Raw genomic sequence first — 12,434 nt, 5'->3', positions numbered from 1 at the left:
CCAGGCCAGTGAGGAGGCAGAAAGTACTGAGTGACATAGGCATTGCTTGAGAGGAGGCACAGAACTGGTATACCACAGGGGAAGCTGGTGGAGGTGGCTGCTCTAGAAGAGTGGGAAGTAGGGCCTCTTCCCAGAGATGACATAATGGGCCAGAGAAGAGAGCCAGGGACCTTGGGGCCGTTCTGCTACCTAGACTTGTGCATTCCTCGCACCTTCCCAGGTATTGTGTCTGTTTCTCCTGATACCAGCAGGCAGTTTTAAGACCCCACCAGTTAGTAACTGGAGCAATTACTGAGACCTGTAAGTTTTGTACTGTGTTTGGCACCCTGTTTATTATTGTTGTCTTGGACAACAACCCCAACCAAATGCTTGAAATCGGTAATCTATCCCAAGTTACATTAAGGAAGACAGAGTCCTCTGTAAGGTCAGTGACTCAGCATGGGGCCAGTCAAAGGCCAATACTGCTCTGCTATCTGCATAATAAATTATTTGGCCCAGGTGTTTGACAAGACCACGTATACAAGTAAAGGTATCTTGATGGGATTACATGCCAATGACTAGTAATTATCCAATACTTTTTGCTAAGTAAAAATTCAGCATTTGTTAGCTCGGTTTGTATTCTTAGAGCCTTCTGGGAAATCAGCTTACGTTTAAAAATATAAGAAAAGACTGATGAGTCATTTAATTCTTTAATTTCTTTATCCCCATCTTCACCAGTTTCTCTTTCTATGATTGGGCCTCATGGATATATTTCTGCATCAGATTGGCCTCTGATGATTGTGAGTATTTCTCATCATTTTTTCCTTTTTTTAAAATGAATTTTGTATCCTAATTGGAAACGTTAACAATTTAAAGAGCTCGGTGGTGGTATCCCTTAGTAACTAATGCTTGGGTATACCCTCTATTTCTGTTTCCAGAGTGACAGGAAAATAAAAGATACTCGAATGGAGAAATGTCCATTTTCAAATGATCACAAGGCTTAACTGACTAAAATTGCTTTTCTTCCTACAGTTTTACATGGTGATGTGTATCGTTTATATTTTATATGGCGTACTGTGGCTGATGTGGTCTGCCTGTTATTGGAAAGATATATTAAGAATTCAGTTCTGGATTGCAGCTGTTATTTTCCTGGGAATGCTTGAAAAAGCAGTTTTTTATTCTGAATATCAAAACGTCAGCAGCACTGGGCTATCAAGTAAGCTGTGACTCTCTCCATAAATGCAGTATGATCAGGAGACCCCTAGCATTTGTGAGCAGAGCTGTGGGAGGCCTCCTTTGTACAGTGGTTTGGGAACAGTCGCATTAGAGATGAAGAGGACAAGAGCCAAGAAGGGAATGTCAGAGTGGGGCTCTGATCTAGGCTAGCAGATGTGCTGTCCTCATTTTCTGTTCCCCTGCTTTCCCTCAGTTTCCTCCTGGGGAGAAGAAAACTCCCATTCCAGTGATTGACTTAAAACAACAAAAGTTCCAGGCAGGGGCACTTTCAGTGCTACTAATCCTTTTAACATATTTCTCTGTGTTTTCCCCATACTCTTTCTTCTCTTTTCTCCTCCACAAAAGAAAAGAAGGAAAATTTGATCCCAGGGAGTAAATTCAGTAGTGTGGGGATGGATGGTGCCTGCAGCCATCTGGTGTTCTCGGTCTCCTCACTCTCACAGAGAACTTCACGTGACCATTGGAGGCCCCTCACGGTTTACACAGGGAGGGCAGGAAGTTGGGCATCTCAGATGTGTCACCCAGATTTCTAGAAGGTAGCGTGCAAAAAGGCCAGAGAAGTAAAGGTACAGTTACATCGCCAAAGCTTTGGAAACGGAGGTAGCTCAAAAGGGTTGAAAGCTCTCAGGAGCTTTTCTTCTGAGCGATCCATTAAAATGATCTTTGTACAGATTTTCATAGGGTGTGGTTATGTCTGCTATTTATTTTTGTAATACTCCAGGAAAAAAAAGAAGAGTGAGTTGGAATATAGATGAAACTGATTTGGCATAATGTTGATAATTACTGAAGCTGAGTATTGGATACATGGGAGTTGATTATACTGCTTTCTTTATATTGGGAAATGTTTATAATTTCCCAAAATGAAAGGATATGTACAAGAGAAGAAAGAAAGGACAAATATCCAGGGAGGCATATTAGAGGTCTTATTACACTATGAGAGGTTTTAGTGATATTTGTGTGTGTGCACGCGTGCTCGCACACTTGCTCTAAACCAAATAATGAAGGAGGGGGGAAGCTGCTGCTCATGGTTCGCCAGGAGAGCATTCTCGAATGTCAAGTAAGGCAGTTGAGCTTTGCTTTTAGTGGTGATCATCTCTTGTCTAGGGAGGGCGGAGGGTGGCCTGAACGTCAGTGAGGAGCAGCAGCAGCCTAAGATACATGAAGGGATGAGAGGCCACTTGCCACCCTCAGGGACTTTAAGCCCTCTGTCTGAGATGACACGAGAAAGCCTTGGAAGAGAAACCACAGGCTGCTGTCGGTGTCTTTGAGGAGTCCTGTGAAAAGGAAGGCACCAGAAGACGGCATGGCTGCTGCTGTTCCCGATTTTCCCAAGTGGGAATGAAGTCTGTAACCCAGGCTGTCTTGCTGAGCCCTGATCCTGGAAAGATAGACTTTAGAAAAAGTACTGCAGGGACAGGAAATGGTGATTGTTAGGACCCAACACGGGGACCTTAAGAATAGGTCATGTCACATTGACTTCTTTTGTGCTTCTAAACTTAGTATATCTGGACTTCTTCAAGGTGTTTGACAGCTGTGATTTCTTGTGGACAAGGTGGAGAAATGTGAGCTGAAAACTGGTTGTGCAACCATGTCTGGAGGGCTCGTGCACGTAATCACCCAGCAGCATTGTCAGTATAGAGCTGTGTTGTCGAGTGTGGTAGCTACAAGCCACATCTGGCTGTTTAAGTAAAATTAAATTAGCAGTTCACTTCCTCAGTTGTCCTAGCTGCATTTCAAATGCTCAGTTGCCACACGTGGCCGGGTGATTACTTTATTGGACAGCGTAGATGTAGAAATTTCCATCATCCCAGAAACTTCTATTGGACAGCACTGGTCTGGAGCAATGGTTCTCGTCCCTGGCTGCACATAAAGCATCACTGAAGAACTTTGAAACAATACTAGCGGGGCGCCTGGGTGACTCAGTCGTTAGGCGTCTGCCTTCGGCTCAGGTCATGATTCCAGGGTCCTGGGATCGAGCCCCACATCGGTCTCCCTGCTTGGCAGGGAGCCTCCTTCTCCCTCTCCCACTCCCCCGCTTGTATTCCCTCTCTCACTGTCTCTCTCTCTGTCAAATAAATGAATAAAATCTTAAAAAAAAAAAAGTCTCTTATTAAAAAATAAATAAATAAAACAATACCAGTGCCAGAGATTGGCATACCTAAGAATTGGTTCTGTTGAGAGGCTTCCCATGTGATTGTAGTGTGCGTCTAGGATTGAGAACCACTGGGTTAGAAGGAGGTTTTGAATGATGTCTGTCTCAGGTTTCAGACCTTGTTGCGGTTTATCCTTATTATTCACTTAACGTTCATTGCAGACCTATGCATCTGTAGAGAGCATTCGCTAAAATTTTGTGGACAATGTGTTGTTGGCAGAGTTGTTAATACTGGGGGTATAGACAATAATTTTAGATGGACCCTTCTCACTTGGAGGTCTTTGAAGGATCAAAGAGTTTTGGTATCCTGAATGGAAAGGTGAAACTTAATAGGCAAGACCTTGAACTTGGGGTTGAAGTACAAATACAAAAATACAAGTGGGAAACTTTTTAAAAGAATTTAAAGGTTGAAGCTGATGAAGAATAAATTCAGCATAGGCAATTACAGGGTGGTTGCCTCCCACCAGCTCCTACAACCTTAGGTAACAGCAGGAGGACTAGCAGTGAAGACATTGAGATTCCTGTTTTGCAGGTCCAGCTGTACCAGGAAGGTTGTATAATCACTTTCCTCCAACAGGGAAATAGTCCAGACTGAGCAGCTCATGAAGGAATTTGAAAACACACCACCCTTGAACATTTGTCATCCTAAACCTCTTCACATTCCTCTGTCTTGGAGAGCTCATCCATTGTGTTCCTCCTGAAGCTTAACCTCCTGGCCAGATGTCTGTCCTGAGCTACAGATGGTTAACAGTAGGTGGTCGCCTGCTAACCATCTTCTGAATGCCTTGCAGACTTCTCAGTCTCTGTATGGCAGAAAAGGAACTCACCTTTTCTGCCCTTGTACTTGATTCGCTCTAGTCCAAACCTAATGCTCCTCCAGATATTCCTGTTAGTGGATGGCCGAGCCAGTCAGCCTTGGCGCCATCCTCTTGCCACCCTCTTCCTCTCCCTCTAGTTCCATATCTGTCTACAAGGCATTTGACAAGGTCTCTTATGATTCCTTGTGCATAAGTTGGAGAATTGTGAGCTGAAAACAAGAATAAGTAGGTGGATTCACTACTGGTTTCTGAATGTCTTTCTGGTTGTCTCCATCTTCACTGCCAGCACTGTGCTCTCATCATCTCTTACCTGGATTTCTGGAATAGCCTCCTGAGCATTTTCCTTGACTGTAGCCTAGTTCCTTTCCAAGCCATTAAGTAGAGCAATCTTGATAAAATAAAGCTGTCAGTTTTATTCCAAGAGTCAGCAAACTTCTTTTGCAAAGGCCAGATAGTAAATATTTTTGGCTTTACAGGCCATCAGTCTCTGTTTCAACTAGTCACCTGCCATTGTAGCACAAAAGCAGCCACAGTCAACATGTAAACAAATGGGCATGGCTATGTTCCAATAAAACTTTATTTACAAAGGCAGATGTAGGGCCAGATTTAGCTTATGGGCTGTAGTTTACCATTTCCTTTTTTACTCCTTGTTTACTGTCATTGACTTCCCACTGCCCTTAGCATAAAATACAGACTCATAACATGGCCTGAAAACCCTACGTGATTGTCCCTGCCTCTCTCACCACCTCTTCTTGAAATCCCTCATTACACTGTGCTACAGACACACTGAACTTTGACTTCTTGCAGTGTATTTTACTTTTCCTCTTTTCTCCTCCATGCCTCTTCATGTACCATTAATTTTCCTTTCCCCTTTATTTCCCCCCAATAGTTAATTTTTACTAGGCCTTCAAATCCTGATTTAAATGTTACTTCTTCTGAGAACCCACTTGTGCCTCCCTCAAGTGTGGATTGGGTTGGCTCCCTCACAGTCCTAGGAGATACTATATTGCCTCTAGGGCTCACCATGCTGAGTTCTGTCTACTTACTTGTCCTAACCAGATTATAATCTTCATGAGGGCAGTGATCATGGTGTCTCTTTTCCTATTATAGCCACACAGTAGGAGCATAAGTGAGTAAATGATGAAGGCATCCTGGAGAAAAGAAAACTCTAGAGGACCTTATGGTTTTCAAATATTTACAGGACAGAAAGAGGGATATAGTTCTTTGTCATCTCACGGGGAAGAAAAAGAACAGAGGGAAATTGAGGGAGACAGCTTTTAGATTGATGTAAGCAAGCTGTGCCCAATAGAGAGAGCAAATACGGGGTGAATTCTCCAGGAAGTAACAGATTCCCCTCCACTGAGGTTTTGAAGCATCAGTTGGATTAGATGACCTTTAAAGCAAATATGGCTAACTCAGCTGAGGTCCATATGTATAGTTACACACAGTACCTATTTAGAATTTTGGTGGCAGGCCTCTAGATGTACACAGAATGATTTCTCTTCTTTCCTCCCCTCAGCCCAAGGTTTATTGATATTTGCGGAGTTGATATCTGCGGTGAAGAGGACATTGGCTCGCCTCCTTGTGATCATTGTGAGCTTGGGCTATGGCATTGTGAAGTAAGTATTGGCGTGTTGGAAAGATACTGAACTTTCAGTCTTGTGACTCCTCCCGCCTACATTATGATTCTGTGAGACTGGACACTTCTCAGTATGATCATACAAACCCCATAGGGAAATATCTGCAAGAACGTGTTTTTAAGGCATTTCCAGGTACTGATCACTTTACACTGTCTCAAATAAAGATCTTGAATTTGAATTCCAGTGGCTTTTTATAGTTAGATGAATAAGCAATCAACTTTAAGGATAGGAAAATTTTAAATGATTCTTAAAGTTCAAACCATTTTCTCTTTCCTAGACATATAGTTATGCTTTTTATGGAGCATGGAGCGCCATGCGTGGAGCCCCACACGGGGCTTGAACCCATGACCTCATGATCAAGACCTGAGCTGAGATCAAGAGTCGGATACTCAACCAACTAAGCCACCCAGGCGCCCCAAGTTATGTTTTTACAATTGTATTTGAGTATTGTAAGGGAGAGAGGACTAAACACCAGGTCAGCAGATTTCAGACTAAAACCTGGCTGTCCAGCGAGGACCCTACTTCTTCTAGACCCTCTCAGGCTCCATCTTTTCTCTCCCATGCCCGTGAGTCACTGGGAATGACCATGGAGGAGCTTGTCCTCTTTATCCTCACTGCTCCTTTGTTTGGACCGTTGTTCTTCCTTAAAACTCTCCAGTTCCCAGAAGCTCAAGCTTCCAGACTGGATCGCCTGCTATATCTTCTTACCGCAGTTGCCTTTCAAGTTCCAGATTTCTCCCCTCATCCCTTAACTCTCCGAGTACTTGCTTCTCTGTCTTTCTCAACACTGCCTGTGTCAGAAGTCCCTGTGATTTCAGTATCTGTGTGGGTGATCCTGTGAGTAACTGGATCTCATCTCCCCACCTCGGCTGCTCTCACCTGTCCCTCACCTCAGTTACCGATTCCCACTGCCACTTTCTAGACTTTATTATTATATTTAACTGTACCCTCTTTATCATTGCAAATGTTAATCCTCTTTTCAACTGTCACCTTCTCTGTTTGCCATTTACTTTTCCCAATAGATAAGCCCACTTCATTCTTTGACCCTAGTGTGGCTTCTGGCCTTTTGATCCTGCCACCTTCCATCGATCCTGCAGAGTGCTGAATATCTGCATACACCTGAAGCCCTTTGCCTTTCTCTTTGTCAGCCTCCCTTGAGCCTCAGGCTCATACCCAAGCAGAAGAATCTGCCTGACCACGGTGCAGGCTCATTTCCCTTCATGACCCAGAACTTTAAGTGCGCCCTTAATGCCCTTCGCAGTTTCTAGATCCTCTTTTCAGTTGATGGTCCTTTTCCCACTCTACAGAACACTATTTTACCCCCTTCTCTCCCCTCCTACCCACCTCCATCTTAGCTGGTCTTGGTTCTTTTCTCTCCAAGGAAATGGAAGCCATCAGAAGGGAATTCAGTGCATTTCTGCCACCAAATCTGTACCATTCCCCCCATTCTGGACCACATATAGTGTTTTCCTCCTCTTGAAAGGCAATGGTTAAGTCCTGCTCCTGCCCTCGTGCTCTGGATGCCATTACCTCTCATGTGTCAGAGCAGCTGCTCTAGCAGCCGGCTCTGTTTCCTCCGGGGTCATCAGTTTTCCTGAGCTGCGTCGCTGCCAACAGCATGCTGTCACTTCGGTCATCTTCCAAAGCAAATCTCCCTCCATCCCAGCCGGCCCTCTCCTCTGCTTCTCCTTCATTTCTCTTCATCCCTGTGCAGCATCATTTCTCAGATGCATTGTCTGTGGTTGCCAGTTCAACTTCCCTCATTTTCTTCTGAACATACCCTAGTGAGGTTTTGCCTCCACTCCTCCATCGAGACTGCTCTTGTTAATCACCTGGACCTCTGTTGCCAAACCACATGGCCTTGCTCAGGCTTTGTGCAAGGGCCCTGTGGGAGCTTGAGTCTTAGAGCCCTGGCCGCTCCTCCCAGTCCCCCCTGCTAGACTCTGTCTTCCTGAGCTCCAGCACTGAAGTGCCCCAGGCTCAGGCCCCAGACCTCTGTTCCAGCGACTCGCATCCCTGGGGCACGCTCATCCGGTTTCTTGGCTCTATCGTCAGGACACATCCAGAGTGAACCCACCCCTCCCTTCCACAGCCACCACCCTGGGTCCAAACACCATCTTCTCTCCCTAGATGACTTCAGTACCCTCCTAACTGGTTTCCCTGCGTCTGCCCTGGTCTGTCAATCTTTTCAGACAGAGCAGCAGCCAAGATGATCCTTTTTAAACATAACTAAGACTTTTCTGCTCATCTCGCTCAATAAATCCAATTCCCTTCTGTGGTTTTTTAGATGGCTGATCTCACCTCTTGCCGCTCTTCCTTTTTGAACACTCTGCTCTGTCCTGCTGGCTTTCTTGCTGTTGCTGTTCCTTAAACACAACAGACACTTCCCCACAGTGCCATAAAGGCTTCTGCCTGTAAGCGTCTTCCCCCCAGATCCCAGGCATGGTTTGCTTCCTCACTCTTTTTTTTTTAAGATTTTATTTATTTATTTGACAGAGAGACAGCAAGAGCGAGAGACGGAACACAAGCAGGGGGAGTGGGAGAGGGAGAAGCAGGCTTCCCGCAGAGCAGGGAGCCCGACGCGGGGCTCGATCCCAGGACCCTAGGATCATGACCTGAGCTGAAGGCAGACGCTTAATGACTGAGCCACTCAGGCGCCCTGCTTCCTCACTCTTGTCTCTGCTCACCATCCTCTCCCAGAGAGGCTAGTGCTGTTGGAATTCCCACTGTGGTGCACACCCTCGGTCACTCTGATCCTCACCCCTTTCAGAGCACTGCTTGATGCATATGTTAGGAGTTGTTGTCTTGCCCCCACTTGGAGTAGAAGCTTTGCCTATCTTGTGTCCTGTTGCATCTTAAGGCCCAGCAGCACGGTCCCTGGCACATAGTAGGCACTCAGTGAATATGCACTGAATGCACATACATGTGCTTGTGAGCTTGAGATTGGTGTAGTTAGCAAGATTTTAGCCAGGAAACCTTTTTTCCACTGGGTATTTATTAAGATTCCTTCTCAAGTGCTTTTTGGGGTCTTGGGAGGTTTGTTTGTTTTGGGCCTTAATACAGTATACAAAACACAGAGTCCTCATGTGGAATCTTGTACCTCATAATTCTAGTTACAAACTTCAGAGCACTCATGGTTCTGGCTGTTAGAAGGTTCCAGTTAGGGGCTGTAATGAGTCAGAATTTAGATGAACTAAATCAGATACAGTCTTCAATATAAGCTGTGGATATTAGTTTAATTTTTAGTTAGATTTTGTTTTAAAGTGACTACATTAAGTATTTATCTAAAATCAATTTTTTTTCCTAATCACTCTGGCAAGAGGGTTTTTGAACTGAAACATTTGTGCTATAGATTTGCAAATTTCATGAAATTTCAGTTGTTTTCAAATTACTCATCACAAAAATTACTGCCTTTGCATTTTCCCAAATCATTGATATTTTTAAGAATCAAAAATGTTATTTTAATTCTTTCCAGTGTAAAGAATGGAAACTACAGTGTGTTAGCACTCTTGTTTTGGACATTGTGAGAAGAAAGGGAATAGAATTCGATCTCCTAATACTCCTGTTCTTTTTCTGCCCAAGTCAGAAAATCAGTGGATTATCTCTAACAGACGTATCCCAGAACAGTTTTTAATTAATGTTCATGAAAGAATTAAGTTACTGTTTCTGCCAGTGACACTTAGAAGTTGGCACTTAGACTCCTAGGTTTCCTCAGGCTACTCTTCCATCCGGTGCAATGAGTACTTGTGTTAATGCTAATCCTGTGGCACCTGGGTGGTCTCAACGTGTTGCTTCATGGGCATCAGTACAGCTTCTAGTTCTAGAGAAGGAGGCCCATTTCTCCTGAGCCTGTTTCTGCCCTGTTCCCGGAAAAGAGGCTATTTTTTAAAACCGAGGAAGCAGAGGCCGGATGGGGGGGAGCAGATTGATTTGATTAGATAATAACTTCTCTGTGTTGGAAATGGGACCAGTTACTGTATTCAGATGCATTTTACTTACCGGTGCTTTTTCTTTTTCTTTTTTTTCTGTTTCCTCTTCCTCATTCCAGGCCCCGTTTAGGAACAGTCATGCACCGGGTGGTCGGACTGGGGATTCTTTACTTTATCTTCGCAGCTATTGAAGGCGTGATGAGAGTTATTGGGGTAAAAGCCACATGTTTCCACTTCATCCCTTTTTGTTGTTGCTATGAAATAGGATTTTACTTTATATCTCCTGAGATGAATTTTTAAAGACAGGACATTTATGAAAAAGGCCCAATTTGAGCTTTTTTTTTTCCCCTATAGAATATTTCCCTTTTTAAATACTTCCTGAAAGTAGTAGAAGTCCAGACAGAGCACTTCTTAAAGTATGACCGATTATGAAGGCACCACTTGATGTCATCCCAGAAATTAGCTCTATCTCAAAAATGCTCATGGTTATTCTTTATAAAGAACATTTGTCTTTGTCATTATACAGTCTGAACACATTCATTTCTTCCTTAACCCATGGTCTAAACATGTGGAAGTGAACAGAATTAACTGTATCCTTCACACATGCAGACATTACATCTCATCAGTCTTAAGTCTCATTTGGTTATAAGTATTCTCTGACTCTTGTGGACTCAATGTTTGGGGATTCAGCAGACTCCATTCTTGGAAGAACCACGAGAAGGTAGTGTCCAGGGGGAAATGACTCGGGTGGTGTAGGCAGCAAATACTTTACTCTCTAAGAAGAGGCAGAACATTTATATCTGGGAAAACCCCTAGATTTCTAGCTCTCCGTTTTTCTTAATAATATGGCTGACAACTGAGTGATTAAGCAGCTTATTATATTTTGTTGATTCAAAGAACCTAGTAATTTTTACCCAAAATATCTTTTGGACTGGATGTGTAAATCAGATCACTGCACAGAGTGAATGATCTTGTGTTGCCAATTAAGTTTACTTGACATATTTTGATCTTGAAGCAGGCCATTTGTTCAATTTGTTAAAAGCCTCGTTCTTCTTCTTTCTATTATCTTTGATACATCTGCCTTCTGTATTAGATACACCTGCTCTTTTCATCTTTGACTCTTTGAAAGGTACATTTATTCTTATTTTTAGACTAGTGAGGAGCTTTGCATTTATGTATATAATTTACAGGAACTAGTCTTTGCTAGAAAGAAAAAAGATAAATATCCCACATGCAGATATGGTATATACATTGTATTTCTTTAAAATTTTACATAGCCAATGTCTTCAATATAACTTTTAAATATGATTTTCTGTCAACTTGTGATTAAAGTGTCTCACCTATGGTTTGTTTTTACCATTCCACACTTCCTTTTTTTTTTTTTTTCCATGTCCCTTCACAGATAGTAGGAGAGATCAGGAGTCCATTTCATTAGTGGCCCTGGTGGTAGGTTTGGTGTGGAGAGGGGAGAGATTGAAATTGACCTAAGTGGGGCTGGGGACATGACACATTTTATTTGCCATTCCATAATACAATTTTACATTGTAATTGAACAGGTAGATGACAAGCTAACATCTGTTGCTGCCAAAACAAAAATTTCCATGAGCTTAGACACAATTTTATTAGGAATAAAAATTTTATGTGGCTTTTGTAAAGTGATGAGATGAGCTAAATTGTTTTTCTTTTTCATATAATTTCTATAATATAATGAAACGTTTACATTCAGGTTTTATCCCCTATTTTTATCTTTCAGGGTTCTAACCATTTAGCTGTTACTTTTGGTGACATTATTTTGGCAGTTATTGACTCCATTTTTATATGGTTTATATCCTTTACTATGTCCTAAAGTAGTTTGTTGTATCATTAAAATCAGATTACTTTCAGTTTGTATTTATAATAATAGGAAGAAATATAGATATACATTATTTTTAACCTCAATATAGGAATTTAGTTGAAGGTGAAAAAGCAATAGTTCCCCAAACAAAGAATATCTTTATTTTTTCTGTTAGTTCAGCAAACTTAAGTACTTACTGTGTGCCCTATGCTTAGGAGGCAGAGAAGAAAAAGGTATTGTCCCTGCGTTTAAGGAATTCACACTCTGGGAGGGAAGACAAACATATAACTAGGAGCAATATAGCAATAGAAATTGCCATTTTAAAGAGGTGCTATGCAAACAGAGGAAAGAGAAAGTAATTCTAGTGCAAAAATCAGGAAAGACTTCACAGAGATGGTGACATTAAATTGTGACCGAGAGGACAGATGAGGTTAACTGGGGAAAGAATTGGGGAAAAGGCATCCTGGGAAGAATTGAGGGGAAGTGTGAAAATATGGGTGCAGTGATAGAATGTCCCAGAGTAGCTTGCCTGTAAGTGGACATATGTGGGAGAATCATGGAAGGTGGGACCAGAAGGGAAAGATAGAATGACGTGCTCAAGAGTCTCAAGTTCCTTCTGCAGGGAGAAAGGAAAGGGGAATGAAAGCTGCACAGGTGAGTAGCATGGTGAAATCTGTGTTAGAAAGAACTCAAGAATGACATTTAAAAATGACCTGGAAGGGGCACCTGGCTGACTCAGTTGGAAGAGTGTGCAACTCTTTTTTTTTTTTTTTTTTAAGATTTTATCTATCTATCTATCTGACAGAGCGCACAAGCAGGGGGAGGGGCAAAGGGAGAAACAGGCTC

At 42.7% G+C, this 12,434-nt stretch overlaps 1 protein-coding gene across 3 annotated transcripts in view; it reads left to right on the top strand.

The window, feature by feature from the left end:
• TMEM87B (transmembrane protein 87B) overlaps window positions 1–12,434 on the top strand; it is a 51,616-nt gene that overhangs the window by 14,881 nt on the left and 24,301 nt on the right. For 2 of the 3 annotated variants that reach the window (XM_081796785.1, XM_081796784.1), the window contains exons 7-11: window positions 718–779; window positions 1,012–1,195; window positions 5,705–5,804; window positions 9,874–9,967; window positions 11,508–11,583. In XM_081796785.1, the coding sequence (XP_081652911.1) occupies window positions 718–779; window positions 1,012–1,195; window positions 5,705–5,804; window positions 9,874–9,967; window positions 11,508–11,583 (516 nt within the window). The remainder of the gene's footprint in view (window positions 1–717; window positions 780–1,011; window positions 1,196–5,704; window positions 5,805–9,873; window positions 9,968–11,507; window positions 11,584–12,434) is intronic. The other variant, XM_081796786.1, reaches the window with a different exon arrangement.

This window comes from Leptonychotes weddellii, chromosome 10 (genome assembly GCF_054177405.1).
Source record: "Leptonychotes weddellii isolate Sample4059 chromosome 10, ASM5417740v2, whole genome shotgun sequence".
NCBI classification, from domain to species: Eukaryota; Metazoa; Chordata; class Mammalia; order Carnivora; family Phocidae; genus Leptonychotes; species Leptonychotes weddellii.
This window is presented reverse-complemented; position numbering and strand designations above follow the sequence as displayed.